This window comes from Hyperoodon ampullatus (assembly GCF_949752795.1).
Source record: "Hyperoodon ampullatus genome assembly, chromosome: 4".
NCBI classification, from domain to species: domain Eukaryota; kingdom Metazoa; phylum Chordata; class Mammalia; order Artiodactyla; family Ziphiidae; genus Hyperoodon; species Hyperoodon ampullatus.
The window spans coordinates 172,210,766-172,223,043 of record NC_136917.1 but is presented as its reverse complement, the minus strand read 5'-3'; the positions used below and the strand labels follow the sequence as shown (position 1 = coordinate 172,223,043).

General features: G+C 37.2%; 1 protein-coding gene across 2 annotated transcripts in view; it reads left to right on the top strand.

The window, feature by feature from the left end:
- Positions 1 to 12,278, top strand: part of ADAMTS16 (ADAM metallopeptidase with thrombospondin type 1 motif 16) — a gene marked incomplete at both ends in the record, with an annotated part of 156,960 nt that overhangs the window by 55,869 nt on the left and 88,813 nt on the right. For both annotated transcript variants that reach the window (XM_079704048.1, XM_079704049.1), the window contains 2 exons: positions 273 to 410; positions 8,282 to 8,435. In XM_079704048.1, coding sequence (XP_079560174.1) covers positions 273 to 410; positions 8,282 to 8,435 — 292 coding nt within the window. The remainder of the gene's footprint in view (positions 1 to 272; positions 411 to 8,281; positions 8,436 to 12,278) is intronic.

The window sequence follows — 12,278 nt, the reverse complement described above, 5'->3', positions numbered from 1 at the left end:
TTAAAATGTCTGCCTTTGGCAGACATCTGGAAATGTACTGTTTTGATGTTGGTGTGCACTTTCAAACAGCTGGACAAATGGTAGTTCTCCAGGAAAGGTCTGTGACCTCATGGATATTCTCCCCTGTTTGGCTGTTAGGACTCTTTCTTCTGCCTGCCTAGCATACAGGAGAAGGGGGGCCTTCACATTGTTGACTTGTGCTTGTTAGAGTATGTTAGACAGTTGAAACTGTTATTTGTTTTGAAAGACCCATTTCTTTCTCTCTCTCGTAGCTTCGGCATGGTCCATGATGGAGAAGGGAACGTGTGCAAAAAGTCTGAGGGCAACATAATGTCCCCTACGTTGGCAGGACGCAACGGGGTCTTCTCCTGGTCACCCTGCAGCCGCCAGTACCTGCACAAATTTTTAAGGTATGAGCCCCTAAAGCTGGCTGTGTATCTCTCTGTGCCTTTGATGTTCACTGCTGGGTCAGCCTAATCCTATCCAAGAAGCCCCAGACTCAGGTGCCCCTTCCACAGATGGTCCTCATTTGAAGGCATCTGGAGACATTCATTTGACCAAGGAGTTTGCCAAATGCTTTCTTAGAGCCTCAATTTCTGCAGGCTTAATCTGACATCATTTGCCCTTTAGAGTCAAAATAATCCCTTAAGATACTTAGCAAACCAAAGTATTTGTCACTACCATTTAGTTTTTTTTTTAAATTCTTACTTCTATAACCAGACATTTTCAGTCCATGATTTTTTTAATTTTTTAATGTTTAAATCTTTTCTTGTAGTTTTATTGAGATATAATTGACATACCGTGAATTATTATTATTTTTTTGTTACAAAATACATTTCTCATTAGGAGGAAAAAAAAAGAGTATATAAACCTTCACCTGGGTCTAAAATCCTATAATTTTAAGAATTATTTCTGGAAGGTTTTATCATAGCTCTAATTCATTTAGGGTATAGAACATTAAGGAGGTAGAGTTTGACCCCCTGAAAAAGAGATAGTCAGTAGATTTTAAAATTTTAGAGAAATAAGGGACTTCAAGAAACATTTTTAGATCCGCTAGTAAAATGGATTATCCCCCTGGTTTTCTCTCTTTCTTTCTTATTTTTTTCAGTAGAGCCCCTTTTCGTTTTGTTTTTCTGCTGCACAAATTAACACATCTTGTTTCTAGAACATCATTTGGGCAGGGTCTCAGGCCTATTTCTGTTGGTTTTACTCACCGCGTTCTGTTCATTATCCTATGGATGGTGCCCTGTGCTTACCTGGGGCAGTGAGCACACAGCTGGTTTCCCTTTCTTGCTGCCTCTTCCATCACTTCCAGACCTCATAACACATCTTCTGAGCTGCGTCCTGACTACCAGCCTTGGGGGCTCCAGCCTGCAGCTGTGGTCCTTCCTCACAGCCTTACTTTGAGACCTCAGCTGAGATATTTTACCACTTAAAGGAATGATGACTCCTCTACATATTGTGCTACCCAGGAAGAGTGAGAAGTTTGTAGATAATATTTGTACCCTGGTAATATAAACCTATATTCTAGGAATATACACTTGATCATTTTTTAAATTTCTATTACCCAAAAGACAATGTTCACGTGACACAATCGGTCCTTCCAACATTTGCTGTTCCCTGTATGGTGTTCTTTTGGAGTCAAGTTGGGGATTATTAGCACTTGTTTTAGCTTTTTCATGCACCTGTTCAAATGTGCGTGCATGTGTGTATGTGTGCGTGTGTGTGTGTGTGAAGTACTCTGCTTTCCCTAATAAAGAAGATAATTCACTTTAGCTCACAATGCTATTATTTGTATTAACAAGGAAATTTTTGAGTTTTCTATATCCCAAATCCTTTCTATAAGCTTCTACATTCTTTTCTTAAAATTTTACTTCTTTTTCATCTTAATGGCTATGATGAAGATATATAAACATTTTAAATTTTTTGAAATATGCTCTGACAACTTGAAAATCCCAGGGATGCAAAGTATGGGCATGCAGTGAGAATCAGCATCATGAAAGAGTCCAGAAAAAGTTTTTAAATTGCCAAGAAATATAGGAAAACTCACAGAAAGGAAATAGTTATAGACTTAGAGAATAATTATTTTGATGACATTAAATATGGGCTGTAATCTTCAAATCAGAATATGATCCTGAGAATACTTATTAGGATTCTGGAGTTCAAAGCCATTTTGTCCAGTGACACTGGAATGGTTAAACATATGCTGACATATGCTCATTTGTTTTTGTGCCAATCAGTAAAACCCTTCTGTAGCCATGCAGTCACAAACGTTTATTTTCAGGGACTTTACTGGGTTTTTTGGACCACATAATAATAAAAATGCAAGATTTTACATGCTCCCAAATTTGATTTCTCAAAAGATTAAATTTTCCAAGATAGCCTTTCACTGTCAAATTCACTCTTAAGATTCACTGTACTTGAGATGTCTAGTTGTGAATTGGACGTGTCCACAGTGCATCAATCCTGATTTTTCATTGGCTTAATGAACCTGAGACCATCTTTTACATGTTTGCTGACTTCCTGATTTCTAAGTAATCAAAATACTGTTATATTCTCCACCAATTAGTTGTGAATTTGGACATGATCCCAACAGTGAGTAAGGATAAACGGCCAACTTTACAAGGATGAATCTGTTCTCCTTTGTGATCAGCCTAGCATTGGGTACATGGAAAAAATATATATATATAATAAGGGAACTCAATTAGCCTGAAGTTGTCAGCACAGCTTTTCTCTATACTCGGTAGTCAAGAAGGACAGATATGTTTTTGCAGTAAATTCCTCAACCTCATCAATAAAGACATATGTCATTTCCTATGGGCAGACACAGACCTCATCACATTCACTCATGTCTGTATCTGGGAGGCCTAAGACTTAGGAAAATTTTAGCTCGTTATTTTAAACTTAATGACAACACGGACTCATCTTCAATTTGCTTTTTAAAAACTTGAATCATGCACTTCTGATCAGTGAACACACCTCCCCGCTTGTCATATGAATCTGCATCCATACACGAGAAAGGTCATCACAGGAAAGCAGGAGTTCGAGGGATGCCCTGCCATACCCCAGACCACCCTGTCAATGGGAAAACTTGATTTGGCCTGAAAGAGTATGTTTTGGGGCATAATAGAAATAATACATTTCAGTTCACATCTTGCTCTGCTGTATAATGTTTGTCTTAAGAAAAATAAACCAGTGAGTCATGGCTGAGTGCAGTTTCTGTGAACTGGAGAATGGGCACTGCCGTGTCGTTGATCAACGAGGGAATCAGAGCTCATGTGCTGATCAGGTCTTCATCACTATGCCTGGGAAGGCCTTGACCTTGGCAACTAATATAACCTTTTCTGGGGGCTCCCGCTGTCTCTCTTGGAAAAAGAGGGGATACAAGTAAAAGAACTCTCGAGCTCTTTAACGTTTTATGGCTCATGAATCAGAGTGGGAAGAGGACTTTGAAGTATTGTTGCAGAACCTCTGGCCTTGCCTTATTTCCTTCATTGACTTTATATATGTAGTTAAACACATATATAGAAAAGTACAAAGTTATAAGCGTATAGCTCAGTAACTTTTCACACAGTGAACATTTTAGTGTAACTTCTACCTAGATCATGATATGGAGTACGTTGCAGTAGCCAAGTCATGGAAACAGCCTGAGTGTCCTTCAATGGATGAAAAAGTAAAGAAGGTGTGAAATATATGATGTATATGTGGTATTTATATGTATATATGCACTGTATCTAATTATATCTATCTATCTATCTACCTGTCTACCTATCTACACACACACTGTAATATCATTCAGCCATGAGAAAGAAGGAAATTCTGTCATTTGTGACAACATGGATGGTTTTTGAGGGCATTATGCTAAGTGAAATAAGTCAGAGAAAGACAGATACTGCATGATCTCACTTATATGTGGAATGTTAAAAAGAAAATCAAACTCTTAGAAACAGAGAGTAGATTGGTAGTTTCCAAGGGCCGGGTGAGTGGGAGAGGTAATGGGTGAAAGTGGTCAAACTTCTAAAGATCAGGTGAATGAGTTCTGGGACTGTCATGTACAGCATAGTGACTACGGTCAACAATACTGTATTTTATAGTTGAAGCTTGCTGAGAGAGTAGATCTTAAAAGTTCCCACTACCAGGCTTCCCTGGTGGTGCAGTGGTTGAGAGTCCGCCTGCCAATGCAGGGGACACGGGTTTGTGCCCCGGTCCGGGAAGATCCCACATGCCACGGAGCGGCTGGGCCCATGAGCCATGGCTGCTGAGCTTACACGTCCGGAGCCTGTGCTCTGCAATGGGAGAGGCCACAGCAGGGAGGGGCCCACGTACCGCAAAAAAAAAAAAAAAAAAAAAAAGTTCCCACTACCAAGTAAAATTTCTAACTTTGTGAAGGGATGGATGTGTTAATGAACCTAAAATAAACATGGAACACCGCTCCGCCCCCCACAATCCCCGTCCCCAATCCGACACAGAACGCCACCACAGACAGCTGTGTCTGGTTTTGAACTTACTATGAATTATGTACTATTTTGTGTCTGAGGTCTTTAGCTAAATATTTTGATTATGAGATTCATCCTTGTTTCTGCATAGAAATACGACATTCATTTACTTATTTTTAATAGCGTGGATGTGCTCCAACTTATTAATCCATCCTGTTAGTGATAGACATTTGCATGTCCAGTATTTGGCTATTATAAGAAATGTCACTGTGAATATTCTTTTGGTTTACACATATATCTCTGAATATACAGAGCAGAGAAACTTTGGGGTCATAAATATATATGCACAGTGTCAGTAGACACTGCCAAATAGCTTTCCTAAGTGGCTGTGCAAAGTTACAATCCCACAAGCACTTATGAATATTCAGGTTGTTCCACAATCTTGCCAGCACTTGATCTCGCTGGTCTTTTTCATTGTAGCCAATCTTGTGGGTCTGTGGTGGTGGATCAAAGTGCTAATTAATGAGATTGAACACCTTTTCACATTTTAAAGGCTACTTAAAAACCTCTTTAGTGAAGTGTCTGTTCAAATCTCCTGTGCATGTTTTTGAAATTAAACTCCTTTATTTTTCTTATCTCTTGTTGGTAGTATTTTATATATACTGAGTAGGAACACTTTGTGCATTACAGGAAATATGTATTGCAAATATCTTCTTTCACTCTATGACTTAGTATTTACACAGTATTTACACTTTTAATGGTGTCTTTTGATAAATAGAAGAGTTCTCTTATGTTTTTAAGGGAGACCAAATTATTCATATTTTTCCTTTAGGATTAGCACTTTCTGTACACCACTGGAAAAAAACTCTGCTTACCCCAGACCCATGAATATATTCTTCCACAAGCTTTGTTGTTTTGCTTATCACATGTAGGCTACCTGACTTTTGTGTAGAGCATGCAGCAGAGTTCAAACATATTTTGTCCTGGTGGATATCGGGTGATTGTAAAATGGGTGCAGTGCTTTTCCTTCATGCACCCACACCCTGTTGTATCCCTGTGCCCACCTCACTGACTCTGGGCTTAGCTGTGTGACCTGCTTTGGATGAGGGGACAAGTGGAAACATGCCCAAGCATGAGCCCAGCCAGAAGGATCAGGGGTGGGATCTGCTCATGACTCTTCACATGCAATGCTGACCAGAGCCGACTTTCACATCGCAGTGCTGATCTGTGTGTTGCTGTGTCTCTCCCTGCATGGGAACTTCCAGGTCCCTAGTCTGTGCACTGGACCAGGCAGGCATCTCATCCTTAGGGCCATGTACCGATTCTCTGTGGCTCCTTTGAAAGTTTACATGTCTCTTGTTTTCAGGTTACTTTTGACATTTTTCTGTGATTTTGATTTTCTGTAGAATTTCTTTCATGTACCCACGTGTTTTTCTTTTTCTTTCTCCTGCTTGGGGTTTTAGAACTGCTTAAATCTGTGGTTTATTGTCTTTCATCAGTTTTTGAAAATGTTCAGACATTTTATCTACAAATATTGATTCTGAGCCTTTCATTCTGTCTTCTCCTTTTTGGATTCCAATTATGTAAATGTTAGAACTTTTCACAATACCTCACCTACATATTTTGTATATATTCGTTCACTGGTGAAATTCTCCATCTTAACCTCTATTTTCTCAAAGCTAATAACCATAATAATTTTAAATTCCATTTCTGACTACTCCAGTATCTGGATTCCTTCTGAATCTGTGCCTATTATTTGTGTATTCTCTTGGGTTTCAATGCTTTGGTCTCATCTCCCAATACATTTGGTAATTTTGAACAAAAGAAGGATATTGTTAATGAAAATATTAAAGACAAGATAGAGCCCCGAATGATGTTATCTTTTCTTTCTAGCATACAGGGCAGTTGCAGTTTATTAGTAAGTCACTTTGGGGTTGAGCTGATGTCACCCTGGCATTCAGTCTTCCTAAACCGGCCTTTCACGTTATTTCTTTACTCCTTCAGCAAAGACCTAGTATGGCTTCCGTGAAAATCTTGTTTACCAGGGCTGACCCACAACTTCAATCTTTATCTCCCAGCCCCACCAGATTGCCAACACTTTGCTCAGCTTCTCAGTCTTGTAAGGACCACTTTCCACTCGGCCACTAGGCTTCTTAGCATCTTTTTATGACTCATTAAATTCCTTGAGGAGAAAAATATTACTGGGTGTTGGGTTCACTTCTCTACTTTCCTTTGCTCTGGAAATGTTCATCCCTCATGTTCTTTTTACTTTGATAACCTTCTGATGCCTGTAGAACAATCAGTCTCATATGTGCTGGTCCACCATAGTTAAAAGTGGAAGTCCTCTTTGAATTAACTTTTAAGGATGAATAAAAAATAATAGGTTACATTTGATCAAACTATAAAAAATCCTGAATCTGTGAACTTTAAAAAGTTTTTTTCAATATCTTGTTTGGGTTCATCAATGTAGCTGACTTTTCCTAGTTTTCTTTCTATGCAATGGGAATAGTATTGCCAACCCTGATGTAACTTTAGGAAGATAATGGGGAACATCTAACTGGTATATAGGAATCATTTGAGATCATTAGAGAGAGGTGCTATGGAATTCCAAAGTTGCCAAATCACTCCTGTCATGGAGTGTTAGTTATGCTTTTATTCATTTTTCTCTACTTATAGACCCTTACATCATGATCATCGTAGCAGTAATAGAAAGATCATTTATTCAACACTCACAGTAAGCCAGTCACTGCTCTTAGCACTTTCCTAGCCTTTGATTTAGTCTATTAAAAGGCTTCTGACCTCCGTGCATGTATGTTTAATGTCCTGTCCACAGTGACTGGTGCCCTTCCTCATGTTTTATGTATGTGGATATTAATTAAGGGCACACATGCATTGGTGGGCTCCAAGGCAATAGAATCTGGGACCCGGGTCCTGGAGACTGGGGCCAGAAATATTCCGATCAAGATGGACAACCACACAAAGAAAAGTTTGGGGATGCTTAGGCAGATCTACTGTTGTTAAGTTTATTGTGATTACAAAGGTGTTTTGTTTTTGTTTGTTTTTAGTTTTTGCTTATTGAAATTTATAAATAGGATTTAGTTGCTATTTGCAAACACTTGTTTCTCCTCCCTCCAAATGCAAAAATTATACCAAAACCTGTCTCTGGTAGGGAAGAGGATACCCTATTTGTAGAGGAAGAAATCATTAGTTTGCCTTTAGACCATCCTCTAGGGAACTTAAGGAGAATTAATTTTCTTCTTGACTTTGGAATCAAGTCAGAAATCAGCCTGTGTATAGAGCATTTCTGGTGGAAATCATTGCAATGCTCCATGTGGAAGCTGGAAGCTATTGTGCAGGAAAGGAAGGAAGGAGGGAAGAAAGAAAGAAAATTCCAGCCTTTGAAATTGGCTGATTGTGTTTTGCTGTTTACAGTGCCCATTTCATCTTTTTATTGTTCCTGGCAAGAAGTGTACTTTTTAAGGTGTCTGTTATAGAAGCTCCTCACATCAAACATCTGGTTGTATTATCTCATTTCACTCTCCCCATGATAGGTTTGAGAAATCTGATGAAGAACAAATTGCCTCCCTGGAAAAGGTGAAACATATTATGAACAATTTCAGAAAATGTGGCCTCTATATTTTAATAGAATTAAGATAAATGTTATATTGGACCTCAGGAGAAAAATGTCCCCTCTTCTTTATACAAGACATGTGGTAAAATTGCATGAGAAAGAAAAGGCATGATTGAATTACGTGTAATTACATGTAATTCAATCATTGAATTACATGATTGAAGTTACATCTTTGGTAATTTCCGGCATCACCAGCAGTTCCTCTTTGTTTTAGCACTGCCCAAGCTACATGCCTTGCTGATCAGCCAAAGCCTGTGAAGGAATACAAGTATCCTGAGAAGCTGCCGGGAGAGTTATATGATGCAAACACACAGTGCAAGTGGCAATTTGGAGAGAAAGCCAAGCTCTGCATGCTGGATTTTAAAAAGGCAAGTGACTGTTGGCAAATGTTCAATGTAAAATTCTTCATAAAACCGTTTTATTCAGTGAAGCTGACATTGATGTATTCTGCGTTTATTGGGTACCTACCAAATGTCAAATCCTGTATGTTAGGGCTGGTCCTATATAACAGGAAACACATGTTTTACTGGCAAAGAAAATGACAGTGGATACTGTTGTGGGGATCAGTTTCCTCTCAAGTACTGACTTGGCCTGTTGTGTCAGTTCTTTCTTTCTGATTTATCATGTGGGAGCTCAGCAAGAACTCCTGGTTGGTGTAACATGGCAAATTAATACACTGCATTTCTTTCAAATGGTATTTAAGAAACAATGTCCCCCCACCCCCCTTACCTTCCTCAGATATAGACAAAATTTACTATAAAGCAGTAGCCTATCTGGGACTTCTGATTATTAAATTCCTGAAATTAAGTGTTTCTAGAGAAGTCTTTCATAGAACTCCATTGACCCCAGGGACAGCAGAAGACTGGTTTCCTCATATAAATTCCTCATATAACACAGAGACATGTGCTCTCGCTAGACAAGGGAAAATCGAGATTTCACAGCTTGCCCTACTAAACCACTAGGAAAGCTACCCATAAATTAAATGAAATTAACTATTTTTGAGGTTTCTTTTATTCTAGTTTATAGTGAAATCAAGAGGAAAATAGACAAAAATATATAGTCTTCCAGAAACCTCCAACATTTCAGAATACACTGGGGATATTCCCAATTTCAATCTAATGTGATAATCTTCTTTCTTCTAAACTAAAGTAGATCTCCCCCCAAAAGTCAATTACAGCCATGTGCCAGAACTGGATTCTTATCTCCTCAGCTGGGTAATCTCAGCTGGGGACAAGAATAATAAACCAGTCAGCATCAGCATATATTCCCAATGTTGCCTCTTCATTGGCAGAATATGTGAAATCCCTGAGAATTCTTTTGCGTGTCACTCTCCTGTTTGCTAAGGAAAAGGAGCATAAAACTCTTCTTTCAAAGATGGAATGTTCTACATCATACTGCTGGTTTTCACATTATTTTGCTGTGACCATGGAGTATCCTCCGTGGTAAACTAGTGCCGTTTGGAAAATACAGGAAATAAGAAGTTAAATGCAGCAGGTCTTTTTATTACTGAGGAAATATTTACCTGCAGGGAAATGTATTTCTTATAGGTGTACAATTGGGTTTTAACAAATGTATTCCCCCATGTTACCAGCATAAATCTAGAATGTTCCCTCTTGCCCCCTTCCATTCAATCCCCTTCTCACCCCAGTAAGCAACCATTGTTCTGATTTCTGTCACCGTAGTTTCACATTGCTTATTCTGGAACTTCATAATTGCCAAGTAAATCTTTCACATTTTGCCATTAAATATGATGCTTTCAGTTTTACATAGTTACCTTCTATCAAGTTGAAAAAGTTCCCTCCTGGTCCTAGATTGGTAAGAGATTTTATCACAAACTTATGTTGAATTTTATCATACTTTTTTTTCTGCATCTATTGATATAAATGTATTTTTCTCCTTTATTCTGTTAATGTAGTGAATTGTACTGATGAGTTTAAAATTATTTTTTATTGATTTTTGAATGTTAAACCAACCTATATTCCTAGGATAGCTTTACTTGGTCATAATCTGTTATTCATTTTTATATTTTGTTGATTTGATTTGATACTATTTTATTCAGGATTTTTATATCTGTGTTCTTTTTTTTTTTTTTTTTGGCTGTGTTGGGTCTCCGTTTCTGTGCGAGGGCTTTCTCTAGTTGTGGCGAGCAGGGGCCGCTCTTCATCGCGGTGCACGGGCCTCTCACTGTCACGGCCTCTCTAGTTACGGAGCACAGGCTCCAGACGCGCAGGCTCAGTAGTTGTGGCTCACGGGCCCAGTTGCTCCACGGCATATGGGATCTTCCCAGATCAGGGCTCGAACCCGTGTCCCCTGCATTGGCAGGCAGATTCTCAGCCACTGTGTCAACCGGTAAGCCCTATATCTGTGTTCTTGAATGGTATAATTTAGAAATTTTTTTTCTTAAAATTACCATTCAAGAATTTATATCAGGGTTATGCTGCCCTCAAAAAATGATTTGAAAGTGCTCCCTACTCCTTTGCTTTCTTGAAGAGCTTGAAATAAAATTGCTATAGTTTCTTCCTTAAAGTTTTGTTAGAACTTACTCATGAATCCTATCTGTGGGAAGGCTTCTGTAATCACTAATTCAACTACACTAACACATGTAGGGTTATGCAGAAGAAATTCCCAGCTAGACTGATCAGATTCATTGGAAAAAAATAAATAAATAAACATCAAAAAAAGACACAGGAAGAGACCTTTTCCAATGAATTTTTTTTTGTTTTACCTGTTTGTTTGTTTTTTTTTTGGGGGGGTTACCAAAAGTTGTTTGTAATATTCTCATTTATCCCTTGAACAACTGAAAGATCTATAGTGACATTTCCTCTTCCATTCCTAATAATGGTAACATGTGTTTCTTCATCTCTTTTTCTTGGTCAATCTAACTAGAAGTTTATCAGATGAATTAGTCCTTTCAAAACATCAGTATTTATCTTTATTAATTTTTTAACAGAAATATTTGTTGGGTTCTTTTCTATTTCATTAATGTCTGTTTTATCTTTATTACATACTAAGGCTTAATGTGACTTTCTTTTCTTTGTTGTTTATGGGATAAACTTGGATCACTGACTTTAAAAATTTCTTCTTTTCTAATATAAATATTTAAATATAATTAAAGCTAGTATTATTTTTCTCAGCAGCATCATTAACATATATCCTGAACATTTTAGATGTTGAATATTTAATATTATTAGCTATGAAATATTTTCTAATTTAAGTGGTGATTTCTTCTTTGACCCATGCATTATTTAGGAGTATACTATTTAACTACCAAATAAGTCGTGATTTTCTAGACAGCTTATTAATTTTGATGTCTAATTTTGTTCAATTTTATCAGAGAATATACCCTATAAGTATACTTTTGAAATTTATTGAAACATATTACATAGCTCAGCATTTGGTCTACCCTGGTGAATATTTTATGGCCACTTGAAAGAATTGTGAATTCTGCAGTGGTCAGGTATGGTGTTCTAGATATATCTATTTTGTTAATGTGTCTGATAATATTGTTTATAGCTTCTGTATCCTCTGCAATATTTGATACTTGTTATGTAACAATTTAATAGATATGAGTGTTAAAGTCTCTAACAAAGATTATGTATATTTCTATTTCTCCCATTAGTTCTATTAGTTTTTGCTTTGTATATTTTGAAGCTGGGTATTTAGGTGCATACACATTTAGGATTTTTATGTCTTCCTGACTCTTTCATTAATATACAATAACTTTATTTTATTTTTGATAATGTTACTTTCCCTTGAATTATACTTCATCTTATGTTAATACAACCACATCAGCTTATTTAAGAATACTCTTTGCAAGATATCTTTCCCCACCCTTTTACTTTCCATTTCTCTGTGTTTTTATATAAAATATGTCTGTCATAACATCCTTTAGTTTGGCATTGCTTTTCTATCCAGTTGAACAATCTATAGCCTTCCACTGAGATGTTTAATCCATTTATATTTAATATAATTATTGACATCGTGGATTTAAGTCTACCATTTTGCTATTTGTTTCCTATTGTTCTCATTCCTTATTTTTTTTCATTTGTTTTCTTTTGGATTAAACATGCTTTTAAAAATTCTATGTTTGCATCAATTTGCTTTTTAGCTATATTTTCTTGTATTTTTAGTGGTTACTCTAGAGATTACAGCTGCATCTTTAATTTACAACCTACATAGAATTAGCATCATGTCACTTTATGCAAAATGCA